General features: G+C 43.5%; 1 protein-coding gene across 1 annotated transcript in view; it reads left to right on the top strand.

Moving 5' to 3' along the window:
* Window positions 1-23,597, top strand: part of LOC147683929 (uncharacterized) — an 879,194-nt gene that overhangs the window by 752,819 nt on the left and 102,778 nt on the right. Inside the window, 1 exon segment of the mRNA XM_086942580.1 lies at window positions 8,064-8,195. Coding sequence (XP_086798706.1) covers window positions 8,064-8,195 — 132 coding nt within the window.

The raw sequence follows: 23,597 nt of genomic DNA, 5'->3' as shown, positions 1-23,597 counted from the left end.
GGTTCTGAAGTACTCTGTTTACCCCAACCACCCTCTCTATTCAGTGGCAGGGCTAGGGCCATCAGTCGCACTACAGGGGGTGGAGCCAGCATTGTCCGGGGAAAGTCCAGGCCCAGCAGGGGCCAGGGGCACTCCTCCCAAGCCATCAAGCATGCTGATCTCACACTCACCACCGGGCAGACCCATCCAGCCTTCCTGGAGCCAGGCTCACCAGCAAGCTCCAGCCAATCACACTGCAGACATATTTTACAGTAATATGCCAAGTCCCAGAAATGGCATTTCTACTCATGACACACACATGCCACATACACCATTGCAAAGCATTCATTCCCACGAACACGCACATACCAAACTCGAGCATGCACTCCCCACACATCAGGAATTACTAGGGACACAGACATTCCCCATGCATCCCTATGGGAGAGCAGGCCAGCCTCACTACATGCACGCACTTTACTCTGGGACACAGAGAAAAAGTGCGCACAGACCAGAAAATCATCCACGCATATCACAGATTAAAAGCAAAAAGATTAGGGGTGAACCTGCCTTAAGGGCCAAGTCCAACACAACCCCCTACCAGCCAAAACGCAGGGCAGACCAATCACCACCGTGATGGACTTACCTGCTTGGGGCGATAAAACACGGACGCGGGCCCGCAACTGCAGGGACACCCTCCTGTTTTACGCCACTGTGAACCCCTAGGGTTCTTTCTAAAGCTACTGTAGGGACTCACTGGATTACCCCACTGGTACTCTCCAGCTGCCCTCGGCGAGGACCAGGCCCTAGGCCACCCAGGTGCCACTGGTTCCTGCCAACTCACCAAGTGGGGGGTAGTAACCCCTGGCACATAACAGCCATGCTCCACTCTTCCTGTCTGCAAGACAGGGCTAGACTGCCACTGGTTCTCCAGCCTAGGGTCTACAACCTTAGGTGGACCAGGAGTCTCAGGGAAGGCTCTCCTCCCCTTACCTCTTCTCCTAGGGTTCCTCCTCCTCCTGCGAGGGGTACCCTCTAAACACCACTCTCCCAACCTAGGGTTTAACCCCTCAGGTGGTACCGGGGTCAGAGGTGGGCTTTCCCACCCTCTGCACCCCCTTCCAGAGTCCTGCTCCCTCCCAACCGGGGCGGTACCTCTGGAGAAAGAACTGGTTAGGATACTGGTTACAGTACTCCCACCCTTCAGGTCAGGCAAACCCTGAGCCTGGACCTCCAACCTCCGGTCTAGAACCTTTGGTGGAATCACTGCCTGGCACTCCAGGACTTCTGAGGACTCACAGGTCACTCCCAAATCACTCATCTCACTGGACTTCTGTACTCTCCCCACTGGAGCAGTACTGCCAGACTCCACAACTACAGAAGCTTCGCTCACAGATGCTCCAGGTCCTCCACACACTAGGAGATCTCCCTCAAGTGGACTAACAGGTAAGCATAGGTCCCCACCCTGGTGTTCCCTAAAGAAACCATCCAGGCTCTGAGGCAGGGCTTCGGGCATCTGGGGACTCTCGGTCTCACACTCACTTCCGCTCCACTGAGACAGACAGCAAGCCCCTACACCCTCCTCACTATACTGAGACCTAGCTGGGCTACTCTCACCCTCCTCCACCACGCTGGGTTGGAGAAAACCTGACCCACTGTTATTGGAATTACTCGCTAGCGGCGCTAAGGAACCTCTTGCACTCTCCCAGCGGTCTGCTTCCTCTGCAAGCTCACATGCACTAAACGATCCAAACTTCAACAGGTGCTGGCGCAACTCTGGCACACAATAACTGAGCAGGTGCTCTGTGACAACCATGCAAAACAATCCGCCAGACTTGTCGTTCACGTGAGCCTTTTCCCAATCAAACAGTGCTCCACAACACTCATCCTCAAAGTCTTCCCAAGACTGATGAGGCAGTTTCCTAAGTCTCCTGAACTTCAACCCAACCTCTTCTGCGGGGGAAACAGGAACCGTACTCGGGGAACTGGGAGTGGGACTGTTTACACCAATATTTAAAAAGCTGCCACCACTGGACTCCACCCTCCCTGGGGAATCCAGACAATTACACATGTACTCAGGGGGTAACCTACTCTCTTGGGCTACCTTCTCCCTGAACAAGGCCCTCTCAGCCTCGAGCTTGGCATGCTCCAACCTGAGCTGTTCCAACGCTAGCTGATGTTCCCTCTCTTCCTTCCTATCCAACCACTCCTCTGGGGACAGGGAAAGGGACGGGGCGCTGGTACTGACACTGGACCCAGCAAGGGACTCCCTATCTATGGGGTCCTCACTCTCTGCTGACATCCATCCACTGTCATCACCATCCAATTCACATTCATCATCAGAATCTTCAGGGCTCCCCACAGACTCACCACCGTCATGGCGTGCGGCCCGGGCCCTATCTCTCTCTCTGTGCTCGAGATCCCACTGATCCTTTTGCCGCATGATCAGGCTGTCCCTAAGCTGGGACTGAGTAACCAACTCACTCACCTCTATGCCTCCCTTTTCGCAGAATCTGACCAGCTCTAACCTACTGTACCTAAACAGACTACAGAGATCAAAAACTGGCTCCATTTTGGCAGACGTTCTCAGGAAAAGTTTGACACAGGGAACCTGGGGGTCTGAGCTAAACAGGAGATTACAATCACAAAATTCAGCAAGATTCCTATCAGAGAACTTGCACTCCACTGTCCAGCGTAACACACACTCATTCACACACAACCCTCCCCTCGGACTGGTAAGGCAGTTTCTACCACCCCTGATTTTCTCAACCTGACCACAAGTGACACAGGTACCAAACTCTGGGAGCAGGGCGGGGAACAAGGTACTGGACAAAATACAAAATGCCACCTTTCAGGAGAAGCCAAACTGAACTCCCCTAAAAAACAATAATCCCCAAAATGCGGTTATCTAAAAAATGCAGAGCTTTGAAGTGTGGCCTGTCGCCACTGTGGTACAGCGCAAACACAAATTCTTATCCCACCGCTGCCACCAATGTTAGAAACGGGACCCTGGCCGGCCAAGACTCGCGTCGAGGTCAGTCAGGGATCACCATTTCTAAAGTCAGGGCAGGGGAGTCACACACCAAGGCAACCCCCACTCGCCCTCTAGGTAGCGTGGCGCGAGCAGTCTAGGCTAAACTTGGAGGCGGTATGAGTTAAGTATTTGCGCACGCACCCCAGCAACAACACCCAAGGCCCACCACAAAGAAAGACTCCACACAAGGTTATATAAAAAAATAGCCTTTGTATTATAGAAAACAAAACACATTAGATAACACAAACTTTACAATGTGCCTGGGGCACGGGCGGAATTTACAAGGGGAATTATTTACAGGACAGGGCCACATGGACCACTGTCAGGGGTAGGCACTTGTTAGATACTAATACTGGTAGATATACACTTATGTCGTAAACATAGAATGAGTAGCTCCAAAATTATACAGGCAACACACATCCAGTAATCACTGGAAAAGTCAGGACCTCCTACGCAACCCTTAACTCACTGTAGGTAAATCACGCAGGTAACTAGGACCTAAGGAAGGAATACCAACACCTAAGCAATTCACTCTTAGCAAAGGGAAGGAAACCTAACATGAAATGAACCATCAACAATCTACTATGCAGGTCACATCTAGCATAATGGAATAAACATAAACAATCCTCTATGCAGGTCACATTTAGCAAAAGGGGATAACCATAAGAATACCTAATCAGGTCACTTTTAGAAAAGGTAAGCGGAATCAACATTCCTCTATGCAGGTTACTTTTAGCAAAGAGGTGCAGGTTAGAACACATGCGCAAGAATTACATAACAAGAAATTACAATGCGCGGGGTGCACAAAGCACAACACTCAAAAGGTCCCTCAGGCCAACTGGCCTCGAAAGGGGCGGAATGCCCTGAGTCTCAGTGTCAGGGGGTCTGTGCAGGCAGCACAGAACACAAAGCCTAAACGTGGCAACTGTCCACTAAGTGCTGGACAGTTGTAAAATACAGATGCACAACGTTGGAGCCAGGAGGGCTCAAGAACAAGGTGGGGAGACACAGTGTGGGAGCCTCGGGGCTACAACCAACTGACTGCCTGTGTCCCCCTAGAGCCTCTCAGGGGCTCGCAAAGCAGATGTGCAATCAAGAGCTCAGCGCTCTCAAAATAATCCAAGTGCCCCAGAGCCTCTCTCAGGGCTCTAAATGATGTGGGCAATGAGCCTCGCTGGGCTCGGGATCAACTGTGGGTCATGAGCCTCTCTGGGCTCGCACAACGGACAAAGGGGGCGTTGGAGTCCCTCAGGGGGAACTCAAGAGCAAAATGGCCCCTCAGAGCCTCGTGGCTCTCAAAATGAACAATTACTGCCCACGTTGGAGCGGCCCTCTGCCAACCGGGGCCGCTCGGGAAACAAGGAGAAATGGACAATGCCCCACGAGCCTCTGGGCTCGATCACACCGAGGACCTCGCTTGGTCCGCAAACGGAAGGGGAGGGGCGGCACCGACAGCGTGCCCCGACGCCCTCCTCCCTTCCTTCACTCACCGGTTGTCTGCTGGCGGGACGGCTCCTCTTCCTCGGGAGCCTCGTGGACACGGGAGCAGGCTTCCTCGGTCTCCTGCCTGGCCTCGTCGCACCGTCCTTCTGCCTGACTTCCGCCGGGGCCGCCAATGGCAGCGCGGCCCTGGGGGTCAGGAGGCGGGACTTCCGGGTCGCTCTAGGCAGCGGCCCGGCAACAGCTTTCAGGGCTCCCGGGCTGCGGCGGTGAACACGGGGCAATGCCGGGTGGGCACCGGCTTGAAATAAAATCAGCACAACGGGGCAATGCCGGGTGGCACCGGCCTTCAAATTAAAAATAAAGCGAGGTGGGCACTCGCTTGCTCCAAAAATCGGCAAATCGGCCCCGATGCCGGGTAGGCACCGGCAATATCGACAAAGCGCTCCCAAGCACTCTGGGAGCACAGGATCAGCGCGCTCAGCGCTAGAAAGACAAGCAAAGCGCTATTGAGCGCTGGGGCATAAGGAAAGCGCTCCTAGCGCTACAAATCACGGTCAGGGCGCCTCCAGGCACAGGAAAGCTCCAGCAGGGTCTGGAGGCAGGCAGAGGGGCAAGGCAGGTATGAGGAAAGAGAGTTCTCCCAAATATTTTGAGGCCCAGAGAGGGGAGACAAACCAAGCAAAAAGGAGACAAAACCTCTAAGGGGGCCTATATTTCTTTCAACATTGAATATATCATAAATGATTAGTCAAAAGATGCCAAAGAGAGATCTTTGAAATGTTATTCAAACATGAAAAATTATTTTATTAGACTATTTTGTCATTTTTTAAAAAATTTTTGAAAGACTCTTATATATAAAAAATACATTGCATTATCATTGCGCAAATCAACATGTTGCATACATTTGGTGATAGTCCTATCATTCAAAAATGCCCTCTAATAGCAATTGATCCTATTGATCAGAAACACAGAGACACACATTCATCACACAATATCAATATACAATAATGGACATACCTAACATAGACAGCTAAGCAAAATTATACAAGACATTAACTGACATAAGTGATAGCTCTAAGGTGTATTTGAGAGGGTACGTATAGGAACCTAGATGGAGTGGTTCTGTTGGTTATGATGTACTTGACCAAAACGTATCCAAGACAGGGGTGTTGGGCCGACGTACGTTTCGGTGGAAAGCCACCTTCCTCAGGGCCAGAGACAAAAGACTGACAGACAAGTGGTACAGAATCTTAAAAATATGAGGGCAACATTCAAAATTCTGAAAAAACAGAAAATAGGAAAAATAATAAGTATCATGATCTCTCTTACTTTTTACATTTTTACATCTTAGTTTTTATGGCATCATGTAAATACACATATTTGCTTTACAAATTTAGGAGTTTGTTAAAAGCTCATAGCTAGCTAAAGCTCTTGCTAGGTGTGATTAAGTAGACCAAAGAACGTGGTTAGTCCACATAGTAAGAAGATAGAGGGAGAAGGAAAAAGGAAAAGTCAGAACCGATGAGCCCACTAGGTCTAGAGCACCTAGAGTGATTGGCAAAGTGCCCAAAGTATGCAGTGCTTTTAGGGTCTGTGGTAGTGTGCTGTTACCCCTATTTGAGGAATATACACACAAGTATAGGGGTTAACTATGATTTGGAGAGCCTGCATATATGGATGTTTACGATTCTGGCTGGACTCTTCGGGATATGTGCTGAAAGTTAGAGTACAGAAAATTTCTGTAGTTTTATGGGCCACACGGGATTATATTTATAATAATGGTTAAATTTATTATAAGTTACCTCAGAATGAGAGGCACATGCCTTGAGGTTTCCTTAATTTGTTAGAGCCACCCGGGGCGTATTCTCAGGGCAGAGAGGTAATTTCTGTATAAATGCAAAAGTAATGGTGAGCATTGAACTGGAACCGTGCTTAACGTAAAATATTGTATTAAGTTGTGATTGCATTACCTGTTAGGAAGGACACGATGTGTTGTCAGTGAAAACTCGGGTAATGTCGTTTAGGGCGCCATGATCTGTATAAGAAGGTAATCAAATGTGTAGAGAAATATTTTTAACTAAGAAGCACACCATGTTAATGTTAATTCATTAAGCCTGCTCTAGTGCGGAAGGACTAAACGATAGAAAATGCTTGTGAAATACAGCTAGTTTTCTACATCAGGAGCTGAGCGTTATTTATAATGGACTCCGCTACACAGTGAAACATTGTAGCATTACATTGACATATCGCTGTAGCTTTTCGAGTAAGTACAGCGCTTGGTGATACTTGCAGAAAAAAAGCAGAAGCTGAGCGCGCGTTAAGAAAGTAACAGCTTCTTAATTAAAAGTTATCTCATCGTTATAAGCTATAGCTTGTTTGAAAAAGGAAACACTTTTGTAACATGCTAAATAGGGCTTATGAGCAAGTTGTAGTACCTGATTGGTAACGTTGTATTTCTTCCTTGCGGCGCTTCCAAGGGTTCAGTTTTTCTTTAGGTGAATGACCGTGTCTGAAGTTAAAAAGACATGTCGGTTAGAGATATGCACGGGCTGTTTAAACAAAGCCTAATATGCCGTCGGAGAGGGTGATTTAACGTTCGCCGATGGTGCAGTTAATAATGACGAGACGCTCACAACAGCGATAAAAAGCTAGTGCTGGGCGCGTTGGGGGAGCAATTCTTACCTTCTTTTAAACGAACTACTGCCTCGACCGGGGGTTCTGTGGAGAAAGTTCCGCTGTGAGGCTGGAACAGGCATGTGTGGCGATTTAAATATAATATGTCAACTAGAGCCAGGTGACAAATCATAAACATAATTTACAAACTTAAGACAGACTTAAGACAGACTTACGTTAGGATTTTGTCTTAAGTCTGTCTTAAGTTTGTCTTAAGACAAAATCCTAACTTCTGTGAATACCAAAAGTAGTAAGTTTAGGATTTTGTCTTAAGTTAGTTCTGTGAATCGGGCCCGGTGTTTCTATTCTTCTTCAAATAGTGAAGTCTCTTTCCATATGACAGCAGGCTTGTGTTACTTTTGACACTCCAAGTTGACTAAGCCATGACATGTCATGCTTTAAAAGTGCTGTGAGACGAAGAGATTGCTAAATGAAATTATCACATAAATTGCTTGATTAGACATGTTTTGCTTCTTGAACTTGGCGACTTTTTAATGTGCTACTTAACGATTTGCACTTGCTATTTTGAGCCCACGATATATACTTGAATGTTGTATGCGGTTTTGGGCTCCTACAACTTTCAGCTATTTTTTCTTTAGGTACTTAAATCAGATATTTCCTCCCATCCCTTCATTAGATTCACAACATGACCAATCATTTATTTATTCATTTCAACAAAGCCTGGCCAAATGATTCCCCCCATCTAAAAATCTCTAGCAGCCCTTTGAATTTAACGAAGAGAAATAAAATAGGTTTTAAATAAATAATTTTCTTTTGTCGTCTGTATACCGAGGCTTCATGTTCTAGTGAATGCAGCAATATATAATGGTGCTAAAATATACGTTAGACAATATTGTTGTTCTTCTGACATTCAAGCTAAAAGGCGCTGTTTTAAAAAAGATTCACAAAGGTGTCCTTCTGTGCCTCTGTTTTGCAGCCTGCGACGCGGGAAGCTGGGGCCTTAACTGTGAAGATAAATGCGATTGTGCAAATGCTGATGGCCGCTGTGACCCTGTCAGCGGGCAGTGCTCCTGTGAACCTGGCTATGTAGGAAAACGCTGTGAGCAGAGTAAGCAGAAACAGAAAAGCACTTACTGCAAATCAGGAATATATTTCGCTTTTCTCAAAGCTGTGTCAATAGGAATATGTTCCCAACAGTCATTTTTTTTTATTTCAACGAGTTTTTATTAGCATTTTTTTTTTATACATACATAGTTAAGATTCATAAAATACTGCAGAGTTCAGGTTACCCAATGTACTTAAAGTTGTCGTAATCCTGTTGGCTGAAACTAATGTTCCAGAAGATGAGCCCTGCTCACATAGGGGGCAGATCTACAAGAAAGTGCCGCAGCGCGGCACAGCAAGCACTTTGGCTGCGCCACGCTGCAGGACTTCCAAAGCACAGATATGCGACATATTTACAATAATATGTTGCATTCCTGTGCACCCACAGCAACACCCATGGAACCCCCCTTTCACGCAAATTGCTTTGTGTAGAGGGGCCGTATGTCCAAGGACAGGAAAAGCCACACAGGGTGGCTTTTCCTGTCCTTGTAAATATGGGGCAGAGAAATTTGCTGCCAATGCGTCACAAAAAGTGACGTACTGGCAGCACAAGGGGCTTGTAAATCTGTCTCACAGGTGTCTATGGAAAGCAGGGAAACATGCACATTTTAGGAAAAAGGTGTTTGCATCTAGTACATTGGAACTGAAGCATGGTATTCTAATAGGGCAGCCAGTCAGTATGACAGTTTATTAAAGTGATGTAAATTAAATTTCTGGTGATTTTACAATTTCAACAATACAACACTGCACTATTTTTAGAATGATTGTCCTATTACAATTGTCGATACAATATTCTACTTTGCTTTCTTGTTTTTGTGATTTAGCATTTTTATTAAATGTGATCACTGGAAGGAATGCACTTACAAAGATGCCCCTCGACAATCAAGGAGAGACATTGAGAGGCGAAAAGATGTCCAAAATAATTGGTAATTAAATACATCTCTACAGCAATCTATAAGTTACTGGAGCTGGATTTTTCAGGGCCGGGAAGGATATTCATCTGAGCACAGGCTTTACGGCGAGAACTCTGTAAGTGGAGGCTGGCCTGGACCAGTGCTTAATTTGAGCCCATGCACCTAATTATCAACACCAGCGCTTTTCATGAGCACCAGTTCCGGACACAGGCATTTCCGGGGAGATTAAGTGATATGCCCAGGATCACAGGATGTTGAGCCACGTCAAGAATCAAACCTGGTTCCCCAGCCCCAAAGTCATCAGCTCTGGCCATTAGGCCACACCCCCTATCCACTTTCATGGTCAGTTGTTGGTTCTTTTATTGTTACAGTAAAAAATGGTCCTAGACGCTAGCTCCAAATACAGTTATTAGTACTTTTTTATACAATTCAACTCAGTTTTCATCCCACATGCGATTGAATCCTGTCATGAAGAATTTTGGAAAAAGGAGAGAAAACATATAGCCCAAAAATAATCAGATGTCCAAAACACACAATTTTCTCGTAAAGGTCTTAAAAGTAGAGGAAAAGAAACTCTACCATTTATTTTATAAAATTCCTCATCATTATACAATATATACAAGCACAATTTTATGAAAAGCAGAAAGCGGGGTTACCAACTAGTAATGTGCATAGAATAGAGTGAAAAGATTATTAGTGCTCGTGTAGGACAAAAAATTACCAAGTAGGTCTAGAGAAAAAGTGTTTCAGTTGATTTTTAGAATCCAAGGTTAAATAATGCTTAGAGAGGTTCTGGAGGAGCCTGCCCTTAATGTTTAACCTGCAAAAAATGTAATTCTTTCTTGCTATATTACAGTGAACAGTTCTTCCGTTGCTCTTATTTTGTAAGGGAAAAAGGGGGGGGACAGGGGCAACAAAGATGCAGGCTCCAGGTGGGGGACTGGTTGTCGACGTTTCGACCCAAGGATAAGAAGGGCAGTTGATATCCTCATAAACGGGTCTTCATCAGGACGGGATGGTGGAGGGAGGGGGCTTAGTTACATTGAATTCATGTAACCCCAGTGGCGTGCACAGGCACCTGAAAAAACAAATATAAGGGCTAAGTTTCTCAAACCAACAACATGAAGGTCAAAAAAGGGGGGTATTAATACCCAAACGGCACTCACCCATTAATGGTGTGCCATGCGTAAAAGGTCAATTGGTTACGAAAGCCGTCCAGGCGTGCTCTCAAGTACTGAAAAAGGGGGAACACATAGCCGTCAGTGCTGTGTTCCCAATGTTTGCAAAACTACATGGGACATCACATAAATCAAGACAAAAATCAAACAAGACAAGACTAAGCAGTCCTTTGTATGACCGCTATTTAGACCCACCCACGCTGACAATGGCGGCGGGTGGGGTCTGATGTATTTTAAAGCAGTGTCTGTGAACGAGAGCGTATTATTAGTCAATCGGACTGTCAGTCCGAAACAAAAGGCTGTTAAGGGCCTGACGTTTCCGCATGCATAAACATACCTCAAGTATCGAACTGCACGGGACGTCAATGGGGCTCAGTCTGCTGACGACCGCTGAGAGGTGCTCAGACTCTGCCTTCTCAGGGTTACACGCCACGGCAACGTGCACGCCTCTATATCTCACGCTAGGGCCGGGAGGTTGCCTATCAACGCCTAGTGTTTAGAGTGAAGACAGACTCAGGACGGATCAAGACGATTACGGAAAAGATCCAGAAAAAAGGTGACAAATGGCTAAGTAGCATACAATGCATTAGTTTGTAGAATACACATTGAATAGTGATACATAGTACATCATTACATGGTGTAACTAAGAGCATACGTATGACTTGAAACAAATGTGTAAAATGTACAAGAGTAACATAGCCAATATTTGATGACTGAAAGGGACACAAGCGTTGCAATCATCCATTATACAAAGTAGCCATTTGCCTCGTCGTTTCCTCATATTCATTAAGGCCCCGATTTACCGTGTCAAATACGTGCATCCATTTACATTCCCTGCTGCTAAGGGTACTTGCAAAATTACCACCCCTTATGTTTACGAGTACTTTCTCCAGTACCCACCATTTGAGGCTCTCGGGTGGATGGTCAAAACTTAGAAAATGTTCAACAAGGGGGGCTCCCTGCACCTTACAGTGTATCCTGCTAACATGCTGCAAAATACGAGTTTTAACTTTCTGGATGGTCTGGCCTACATACAGAAGCCCACACGGACATGCGATCGCATAGATCACACCAGCAGTATTGCAGTTTGGATGCTGTCACATGGTGTGTGTGTAGTTGTTATGCGAACACTGCTTTAGTTCCAGAGTCATTGGACATGCTTTACATGTGCCACATTTATGGTGGCCAACCACTGGTGGAGTATTCCATAAAGTCGTCTGCGTACTGGTGGGTTTACTGGGAAGCAAGGATTGTACTACATAGTCCCTCACACTCCTTCCTTTTTTGAATGCATGCATGGGTGGGTCAGGGATACCAATTTCATCTGCCACCAAGTGCCAATGGCCATTAATTATTTTCTTAATGTCACTACTCCTAGTATTAAAGGTAGTGACACAGGTCATTCTCTCAGTGTTATCATTCTTCTTGGATTTAGGTTCCAGGAGAAACTCTCTGTGACAGAACCATGCCTTCTTCCGAGCCTTTTTTAACAGTCTACGTGGGTAACCCCTGTCGACCAAGCGCTCAATCAGTAGTGCTGATTCATTGAAAAAATCCACTTTACGACTACAGTTTCGGCATAACCTCAGAAACTGACCGTAAGGTAGGTTGTCCCTGAGGTTACGGGGATGGTGGCTTGAGTAGTGAAGCAAGGTGTTTTTCTCACTAGGTTTTCTATATAATGTGGTGTGTAGGTGTCCCTCGTCTACTACTGTACTGATGTTAAGGAAGTTAATCTTCTCTTCACTGGAATCTAGGGAAAATTGGATGTCATCAGATTGGCTGTTGAGCCAGTTATGGAAGTTTTTTAACAGCTCCTCATTGCCCCGCCATATCATTAAGACATCGTCTATGTAACGACGCCATAACATGATGTTATCATGGTAGGGATTGGTCTCATTGAATACAAATTCATGCTCATATAAGTCCATGAAGATTATAGCCAGGTTCGGGGCAAAACTTGCCCCCATGGCTACACCCTTGGTTTGGATGTAATATTCCCCATCAAAGTCAAAAAAGGTCTTCTTCATAGCAATTTCGAGGAGGTCCAAGATAAAGGACGTCGGGACCTGGCATGATTTCGGCCGTTCCTCCAAGACCTCTTTGATGACTTGAAGGGCAGCTTCCGGTTCTTTTATTGGCAGCGCTAACAGTAGAAATGTGCTGGTGCAAGCTGCCTCCTGACGAGAGCCCCAGCACTTATTTTTTTACAAACTAACCACTGGCCTGGACAGCCTAGCTCTGCTGCCTTGAGAATCATAGGAAGTCATGGTCCAGGGAGACAGCAGGGTAAGGGATATTTTGGATTTCTGCAGTGGTGAGCAGACGACCTAGAGGAAAGCACCCTTCTCTTGCATCTATTCTACATGTTCCTTTTCTTGGACTAATCTTCAATTTCCAGACTGAAGGCTGAGATGAACAAGCTGATCTCAAGAGTAGTGAACTAGGGGAAATTGGGAGAAGCAGTCCTCATCTCTGCTGGAGACTGCAGTAAAAGACTTTGGGGCATACTACCAACCTACAGCGATATTTATCACTAAGTAGGCTCAGCGGTGATAATATTATCGCCGCGGTTCACCTGTTTTTATCACAGAGATAACTTACTATTAGCAAGGTATATCTCTAAAACGATAAAAAGCAGGCGAAATGCGTGAATATCGCTGTAAATACAGCGATATTCTCTCATTATCGTGACAATGCTCTTAGCCATGTTATCCACCTTCCATTGGATAACACGGCTAAGAACTGCTCTGGGCAGGCGTTAGCTTTTGGAGATATTCGCGCTTAGCGCGAATATTTCCAATACTAAGCCATTGTTGGTAAAAGGAGATAGCGATATTAGCGACTGTTTCCAGTTGCTAACATCTTGGAACGCCCACTTTGCATGTCATTAGCGATAATTATCGCTGACATGCAAAGCGGGCCCACAAGATGATCGCTATCGCCTACTAGCTGTCGCTAACTGGTGTTAGCGACAGCTTGGTAATTGGGGGATCAAATTATCACCGCTTTAGCGGGAAAAAGTCCCGATAAAGCGGCGATAATGGCCCTTGGTAATATGCCCCTTTGACATTAATGAAACCCTATTTGAGGTGACACAGTCAGCAGGTTTTCATCAAGAGAGGATGAGCGTCTCACCTAAGGATCTGCTTCAGAAAGGGCCTATGCACTCGTGGAGGAGGCCGCAGTTGTGGGGGAGTCTCTGCAGTCGAGTGGAATCTACCCAATGAGAATTTTCATTGTGGAGATTCTGCCCGAGTGTGGAGACTCCCCATGTCTGCGAGGCAATAGCCACGAGTGCTCAGGCCCTTTGTGAATCAGGTATTTGGTATTTAGAGTAATAAATGATAGTGAGGAGTGCACGCTACTGGTGTTTAAGTGCAAAGGCTAGCTCTGCTGTTCTGATTGGTCCTACGTCAAAATATTGAGGTTAATAAAATTGACCTACACAAATCACCACTCCAGAATATCCACCAAAAACATATTGTAAGATAATTATGTATAGGGAAGTGTACATTTAGTATTGTTAACTCCAGATCTACTTACCTTGCGACTGTGTTGGTAATCAATATTGTGACGCCCATATAAGTGCAGATCAATGTAGAAAACATAATAATTTTGCAGAGCAGAATTAGGGGCACTTAATTCATCTCTTTATGGGCCAGGCTGTAGAAACAACAAAGTGAAGATGCATGCTATACAGCACTAAAGCACTTTGCCAAACAGTACACCATCTGTGCTGTAGGTGTAGTTACTTATTTCTAGAAATGATCAAGCTATGTTCAGTTTTCGACAAATCTAGCAACGGACTCTCAAAAAATCAACCTAAGGCCTCCCGACCATCTACAGCTTTGTATTTTATGTTTACATCTGTTTAATATATAATACAAAGTCTGGCTTACCAATTGATAGTGCCTCATTCACCACATTTACTACTCATTAACGTTGCTAAAGGTGTATCCCCACACTGCAGATGCTCAACTCTGTTACATTTGATGCCCTAAACAGCATTGCTTTTGAGGACAACCCCAATACTCTGAATGTGCTATGAATACCTTTACTGCATTTCAGCTCTAGCATCCTCATTGTAGATGTCAAAAAAAGCAGTTCTGCATCAGCAAACGTTCCATAAATTTGTGAGCCCCTGACAACGTGCTCTTCAAAGAGAAACTGTTTCTTTTTTTTTACCTGAGTGTATCATATATCGATTTTATGCATTGTATATTTGAACTGTGACATTTATGACCTACGACTGAAATAAGGTTGAACTGAATGAATGAATGAATGAAAATGTTTCTAACTTTTATGCCATATTAGTGCCTAATGTTCAAGCAAAACAAAATAATAACTTAATTTACCCAGGGATGTTGACATTAAAATGCTTAGAAATATTAGATTGAACATTTTAACTAGCAAAGTAAAACAAAAATTCCATGACCCAAAATACCACTTTTAACTTTACTTGAAAATAGTTTATTGTTTCACTTGTTACATTTAGACTTACTGCATATTATTCATTGGCATAAAAAATGTCTTTAGGCATTCCATCCTTTAAAAAAACTCATACAATCTCTTACCTTTCCATGAATGATGTTTCGAAATAATAGTAACTTGTTGTATCTTAAATTAAAATGTCTGCTTTATAAAAACTCTTGAACACTCTATGAAACAGCCTAAAGTGACAGAAATCCTGAATATTACAATCTTTCCTCATTCAACCAAGAAAAACTCAAACAAATGTTCCAGTGTCCTATTTCACCGAAGTGGCAAGATAATTATATCTCCTTAGGTACAGCACTATTATGAAAGGAATGGTAACTATTTCAAGAAATGCCTCCATACCTACATGTCTTTACAGCAGGTGGGAAGTTAATCAAAGATTGCTGGTTCCATATTCTTTAACTCATGTTTTAAAGATGAATATCTGTTTGATACTACACAGTTAACCATAATCTCATAATCAAGATCACTAATTCACTCAAGACTTCATATAATCCTGGTCAACATTGAAGACAAATAATTATATACACACTGTACCTCTAAATTTACAATGATAAATATGTTCATGCTGCAACTAGAAACTAGCAGATTACCCATTCCCTTCTGTCCAATGTTCTCATAATCTTCTCTAGAAGACAAAATGGCCTATTGGTTACTGAGCTGGAGGTCAAATGTAAATAAAGAAATATTTGTCAAAATTAAGATGAACCTTGTAGTTAGAGCTTTAGACATATCACAAGGCAGAACCAGGAGGCCATTGAGGCCTTCCATTCCTACAATCATGAACACAAGAGAATAGATGCCTGCATCAGCATATTTGAGTCCAATAGACTTTAATGAAACTCTTTTTTGTACATGTGCAATTTTCAATGGCTTCTTAGACCATTCCAGAAAACTTTAAAATAATTGAAATTCATTATTGGCAAATTCAAATTGCCTTGGTAGCTGAATGATTGTACATTTGCCAGCATGGCTGTAGTAATGAACGTGCTTGCATTGTGTGAACAGATGGCTCAGTCCAGCCCTTCACAAATGTTGTGGTTGACCCAGTATGATCCCCACTTCTTAAGACCATTGAATGTGTTTGACTATATATCTATTGGTTAAACTGCACAGCACCAGCCTTTGGTGCATTAAGGGCATACTCACATTGCACCACAAAAGATAGATTTGTCATTGTCTCCTGCCTGCTTCACAGGTTATGGGAAATGTCAGCTGTTGGCAGTTACTTTGATATTCAGGGATTCTGGCATTTTACCTTTATACCTGGGATAGATTACTACTTATCCTCTTGACCAATAAATACATGGTAGCAATTCCTCTCCATACAAAAGGACAGGGTTTTTCTCAAACATAAAAATAGACTCTTACAGTTACTAAGTTCACCATTTCTTCATGCAATGGCCATGTGTGTGTTTCAAATAAAAACTCATAGAGAAAAAAATCATATACAAAATACTATCTATTATTTATTTCAATCATTCAGTTCTAAAAAGCATTACTAATATTTCACTCATAAGATCATTGCTAAAACCACAAAACAATACACTTGTACATCCCATCTTTCATTTAATCTTACTTTATCCCAAAAGACTTTCACAATATACGCAAAATAGACAAAAGCTTTTATATAAAATGTCCTTTCAGTGGTTTCTTGGATCACCCATTCTTCACCACTAAGGAGCTTCAACCAGATGACCTGGTTCGAATGTGAAAGGTCTAAGACTGCCTGCATCATAAGAGGGTGAAGGATGTGCAGACGATACCAAAAGCCTATGTCAACCTATGAACCTGAGATATCAGTACAACCCAGTACAATTCCATACACTTGACCTTGTGAACTTGGGAGAAGAGGTTGCTACACCCCTTGCAACTTTGTGGGGTGATTGATGTTTGTAAAAAATAAAGGGCCCGATTCACAGAACTAACTTAAGACAAAATCCTAAACTTACTACTTTTGGTATTCACAGAAGTTAGGATTTGTCTTTAGACAAACTTAAGACAGACTTAAGACAAAATCCTAACTTAAGTCTGTCTTAAGTTTGTCTTAAGTTTGTCTTAAAACAAACTTAAGACAAAATCCTAACTTCTGTGAATACCAAAAGTAGTAAGTTTAGGATTTTGTCTTAAGTTAGTCCTGTGAATCGGGCCCAAAGCTTTTTGCTGACTACATTATATTTCAAAGCTGATAAAAATTCAGAGCGCTCAACATCAATCAAGAATTTACCATGGTGAGTGGTTACAAGATTAAGGGCCAGATGTATTAAAAGAGCATTTTGCGATTCTCAAATAGCAATTTTTACTGAATTGCCATTTGGGAATCGCAAAATGCTATGTATGTAGGAATCGCCAAAGATTTTGCGATTCCTTATTATTATGTAATAATGATTCGGTAAATCGCGAATCGCTATTATGTAATATGACTCCATTCGTTCCTATGGGCCGAAAGGCCCTTAGGTGCGAATGGTTATGCATTAGCTTCTTTGCGATTACCTAATTGATAATCGCAAAATAGAGACTCCAAAGCCAAGGGTGCCCTCTGGCCTAAGGCCCTCCTGAAGCACTCCCAAAATTTTTATTGTGCACATGTAAAGTGCACACATGCCCTAGCCGCATGTGTGCGCAACATGGCCATTTGAAAAATGCATTTTCTTTGCATTTCTCAAAAATTGCACATGGTTACCATCACCTTGAAGTTGATGGTAATTTGTGTTACCTAAATGCACAGTTAGCATTTTGTAAAAGGCTTCTCACATGTGCAAAAGGGAATCACTCCCTCTTTGCATTCCCAATTTAGGTAATCACAAAAAATTGCGATTTTCCTAAATTCGCAAACAGGTTGATTCTGCAAATCTCCCCGTTTGCGACCTCAACAAGGCTCGATACATGTGGCCCTAACCCCTCAAAATGGAAAGTTTTGTTGTTCAGGGTATAGGCGAGATAAATTCCCTAATGTTTGCAACAACAGCTGGCTTTTAATCATCCAGTATGCTACTTCGGATTTTTTGTCACCTCAATTTTTGCAGACCAGTTGCATCTTAATTCTCTGACTATGTTGAGGAAAGTCAAAGATCTATTAAATCGATGGGCATTAATTCCATTATCGATAATTAGATGAGTTTCACTGATAAATATGTCAATTTATGATCACTAACGCACAGCAAGAAATAGTGAAATCAGTTGCACTCTCCCACTGTTGAACTTCACACACACACAAACAAGCAACTAATTATTCTGAGATTTTTAAGGGAATACATCTGGTTCCCTAATCTTATCAGGATGTCAGGTGTTCTTCCTTCATCAGGGCTGTCTCGTCGGTGTCCCTGCCCTTATTTGTGCATGCACCCCATGCACACTCGTGAGGCATAATGCTCTCACCTGTCTTGCTTCTTTGTTTCCTTAGGATTTTCCACTAGTATGTCTCGTCGAGGGTCATGCGGTACATGCAAGATGGTGCCGTCTTGTAGTCACACTTTCATCAAAGAGCAGGCACCTCAGAATTACCTACGTCCTGCGAGGTACCCTCCTAATAAAGTAAAACCTTTGGGTATACGAAACAGCCCTGACGAAGGCCCCAGACCCGATTGGGATCACAGCGAGGGCTGAGACAAGTTAGCATCAAGACGCGGATGCAATTTAATAATTGTTTTTCAATGGAACCCTCCACTTTCATGTTTTTAATCATACCCCAGGTACCCTCCTAACAAAGTAAAACCTTTGGGTATACCTTGAGATATTTTTAATTCATCACTTTTCTGGGCTCCTGCTTATCCAGTTTGTTTTATCAATGAACTCCCATTTCCACCTATGGTTGAGTCCGCCCTGGTAGTACCATCTTACCATGGTGTGGATAGGCGCAGTTGATGAAGCATGTCACGATAAGTGAGTGAGGCGTCTACTCCAATATCCTTGGATATCCCCTCAAAAGTAAAAGCTAAGCAGAGAGAACACCTGACATCCTGATAAGAATAGGGAACCAAATGTATTCCCTTAAAAGTCTCTGAGTAATCAGTTGCTCACGGGTGTGTGAAATATGTCAATTTAACCTTTATTCTTGTTTCTTTTTGCTAACGTCCCAATTAGAGTGAATAATTCATATTTTCATGAAATATTTTCTCTCTTAAGTAAATTTATATGGAGAATCAAATGTCCCAGAGTTTGTTTGACAGTATTGTAACTTAATAAAGAGCAGGGATGGTTAGCATTAGCTCAGTTAAAGGGTTATTGTTTAGCATCCTTTTTAGACAGTATTGTATGACTCAATCATCTGGACAAGTTATTCGATAATTTTCTTTTGATACTGATGATCAAAGAATCAGAAATTGCAGGTTATATAATGGCCCATAATATGGTGACTTGTGGTAAATAGTTCTTTAGGAAATTGAATATTCCCTTATACCATGCATTTATTTCGTTAAAAGAGTGTGATTGGCGATAGTCCAGGAACTCTTTTAGAAAGATGTAAAATCAAAGGGTTTTCATCCCACCAATTGAATTGAGTCACACTAGGTGGAGTCTCCACTGATATCTTGAATTACTTTGCCTAGGATTCCTCTCACTACAGACGTGACCTGTCTCACTGGGCAATGAAATTCTGGATGATGAATATTTTGAGCTTGGGCAGGGGGGCTACAGTGTTGGCATGGTTTAACAATGCTGATTTCTCAGACACACCAGTCTTGTAGAAACTAGGACAAAGGTAACATATTTCTACACCTTTGAGAAAACCCCTGTCTGGAACCCACAATTTATTGGCCAGCATATAGGAACAGGACCCAAAATAAATCTGAATCTACTTGACAGGATCTTAGGTTCACTGAGACATTTCAATTCCCCTCCATACGTAACAGTACTCATAAACCCTCATGTTAGATGGACTATACAGCACCTTTTAAAATGAGCAGTGGATTCACATTTACATTTGTATCTCAGTCTGAGAAAAAAATTGAATTTTCTGATTAGCATTGGAATTGTTTTTGAGTTCCCACATTCTCCTACACTTAAAAATACATATTAATGTAGCAATGACTGGACATTGATTATATTGTGTTTTATTATAATAACATTCTGTTTTTGAGTTCCAAACTTAAAACTACACCTGGTATAAGATGTGACTGCTCAGTCATAGCACAATTAGAGAGTCTGTAGGGCAAATCAGGTGCTTGAGCAATATAATTTGAGTGCAGGAGTGCCCAACACATTCAGCCACTTCTGGTAAACCTTAATATCTACCACAGTGATGACTCAGGAACCTCTGGCTGCCCCAAGGGTAAGATAAAAACAACCCATTGTACAGTAGGTTGTATGTGGATTATGTTTCACATACTAATAGTAAAGGATAAAGTCAAGCACCATTTACTAGCCTGTGGAGAGTTAAAATATGCCTGATGCTAAACCTCTAGAAGTCACCATAGGTGGACATGGCTATATAAGAGATGCCTGTACATTAAAATGATAAAATCTACAGGCTGAACAAAATGGACTTTTAGCCCATGTGCTAGCTTCGCTAGGATGTTGGATTACTCACAGACAGAATCCCTCACTAAATCAGCCATCTAGATTTTTCACCATCCCTGTTGTAAATAAGGATGTACGTCAGTACAACGCGATCATTTTGATCGCGGTACTTTACGACGCAGCCATTACAGCGCAAGTCGTTACAACGACTTGCGTTGGAGGACGCTGAATTGTGGTTTAATTTAATTTTCTATTCAAACTCCAGCCCACGTAACAGTAGGGAAGGTGTTGGAATAGAAAATCAAACTATTCCTTAAGCAACAGCGCCCTCCAGCGCAAGTCGTAGTAACAACTTGCGTTGTAATGGCTGCGTCGTAAAGGTCGCATGGTGTAAACACCGCATTGTAAAGGATGTTTCACGTAAATATTCTGATTTTCCAGGTGATCCCCATTGACAGCTATTTATATGAAAAATGAAGGGTTCAAAATGATGAAGGCCCAAAGAAATTTTAAGAAAGACAAGTAAGAGTTGAGGGATGGATAAAGAGAAAGGACAGAGACAGAGAATGTAACAGAGAAGGAAACAAGATGGATGGGTTTGGAGGTAGTTAAGCAAACACCGTCTCAATGTAGTTATACCTATTACTGTGGTCAGGGTCCTTTCACCTCCTCTACCTTTCAAATCCTGTAAGTGAAAGTGACAGTAGCACCACATCAATTTCTAAAGAATTGACCTTGTGAATGACCTCCACAAGAGATTGCCTTAAACTTTGGCAGACAACATGATCACAGTAATCATTCAGTCATCTCACCCTGAATGTGTGGCAATGCCTTCCCAATGTGAGGCTAAAAATATACATTTGCATGCGGTTTCATGTGCACAAAACTGATGTTCATAAGAACATGTACACTCACACATCTTTCATTTGCAGAAACAAAAGTGAAAATGCATAGCATATAAAATGTTAAGTAACTTGTCCAAAGCACTTTTCCCAAACTGTAATAAATGTGTCCATGACCCGAGCCCGCAGTGCTTCTTCACTAAGGGGCAGATGTATCATTACCATCATTTGCGATTCCCAAATAGCGATTTTTTAGAAATCGCTATTTGGGAATTGCAAATTGGGATGTATGTAGAAACTCGCTATTTTTTAGCGATTTCTTAAAATTCTTTAATTGCGATTAGCAAATTGCTAATCACAATTAAGGAATAATTTCCCATTCATTTCCCAAAGGAATGAATGGGACGTTATTCTCAATTTGCGATTCGCAATTTGCTAATCGCAAATTGAGAATAATTTCAAGGGTGCAGGGGTGTCCAAAGGACAACCTGTTGCACCCCTGAAATAAGCATGGGTGCACATGTGGCGCACATACATGCCCTAATGGCACTTTGAAAAATGCAAAAATTTGCATTTTTCAAGGAATTCGCAACTTACTACCAAAAAACAATGGATTTAGGCCCAGATCTCTGTACTGGGGTGAATGTATGACATTGTTCTGCATTCTGTCCATCACCTGTTATTTTTGCATTTGTCACCCCGAGTGGGACGGGTATGCTCAGACGTGAGTCCCGTGCTCTCCATGCCACTGGAATCAAGCTATCCAGGCTGATGAGGGCTGAAAGCCCGAAACCGGTCCTTGGATGCTTGTTTCCAGTCCAGGGAGGACCTGGCTTGGCAGTTCGGGCTGGACTGTTCCCATGGGGCACAGGGTCAAGACTGATTTGCATATGGCTGGGTTCAAACTGGAAAGGCATGGTGAGCAAAAAAACGATGGATTTAGGCCCAGATCTCTGTACTGGGGTGAATGTATGACATTGTTCTGCATTCTGTCCATCACCTGTTATATTTGCATTTGTCACCCCGAGTGGGACGGGTGTGCTCAGACGTGAGTCCCGTGCTGTCCATGCCACTGGAATCAAGCTATCCTGGCTGATGAGGACTGAAAGCCAGAAACTGGTCCTTGGATGCTTCTTTCCAGTCCAGGGAGGACCTGGCTTGGCAGTTCGGGCTGGACTGTTCCCATGGGGCACAGGGTCAAGACTGATTTGCATGTGGCTGGGTTCAAACTGGAAAGGCATGGTGAGCAGAAAAACGATGGATTTAGGCCCAGATCTCTGTACTGGGGTGAATGTATGACATTGTTCTGCATTCTGTCCATCACCTGTTATTTTTGCATTTGTCACCCCGAGTGGGACGGGTATGCTCAGACGTGAGTCCCGTACTCTCCATGCCACTGGAATCAAGCTATCCAGGCTGATGAGGGCTGAAAGCTCGAAACCGGTCCTTGGATGCTTGTTTCGAGTCCAGGGAGGACCTGGCTTGGCAGTTCGGGCTGGACTGTTCCCATGGGGCACAGGGTCAAGACTGATTTGCATATGGCTGGGTTCAAACTGGAAAGGCATGGTGAGCAAAAAAACGATGGATTTAGGCCCAGATCTCTGTACTGGGGTGAATGTATGACATTGTTCTGCATTTTGTCCATCACCTGTTATTTTTGCATTTGTTACCCCGAGTGGAAAGAGTATGCTCAGACGTGAGTCCCGTGCTCTCCATGCCACTGGAATCAAGCTATCCAGGCTGATGAGGGCTGAAAGCCCGAAACCGGTCCTTGGATGCTTGTTTCCAGTCCAGGGAGGACCTGGCTTGGCAGTTCGGGCTGGACTGTTCCCATGGGGCACAGGGTCAAGACTGATGTGCATATGGCTGGGTTCAAACTGGAAAGGCATGGTGAGCAAGGAATAATTTCCCATTAATTTCTATGGGCCAGGAGGCCCATAGGAATGAATGGGAAGTTATTCTCAATTTGCGATTCGCAATTTGCTAATTGCAAATTGAGAATAATTTCAAGGGTGCAGGGGTGTCCAAAGGACAACCTGTTGCACCCCTGAAATATGCATGGGTGCACATGTGGCGCACATACATGCCCTAAGGGCATGTATGTGCGTCACATGGCACTTTCAAAAATGCAAAAATTTGCATTTTTCAAGGAATTCGCAACTTGCTAGATACATTGCATTTAAGGAATCGCAAAATTTGTGATTCCTTAAATGCAATTGCAAAATAAGGAATCGCAAACTTTGCGATTCCTTATTTTGCACCAGATTTTGCTTCATACATTCCATTTATGAAATTTGCATTCGCAAAGGCCGAAATTCTGTGAATTTCGGCCTTTGCGAATGCGAATTTGCTTGATACATCTGGCCCTAAACTCCGTTTCTGTTGCATCCAGTTTGCCCCGATAGATTTTTTGGGCTCGAGTGTGACCAGGTGTGTGACTGTGAGAATGATGCCCCTTGTAATAGTGTAAAAGGAATATGTTAGTGCCCCCCTGACTGGACGGGGCCCACGTGTA

Source organism: Lissotriton vulgaris, chromosome 11 (genome assembly GCF_964263255.1).
Source record: "Lissotriton vulgaris chromosome 11, aLisVul1.2, whole genome shotgun sequence".
In the NCBI taxonomy this organism is placed as follows: Eukaryota; Metazoa; Chordata; class Amphibia; order Caudata; family Salamandridae; genus Lissotriton; species Lissotriton vulgaris.
This window is presented reverse-complemented; position numbering and strand designations above follow the sequence as displayed.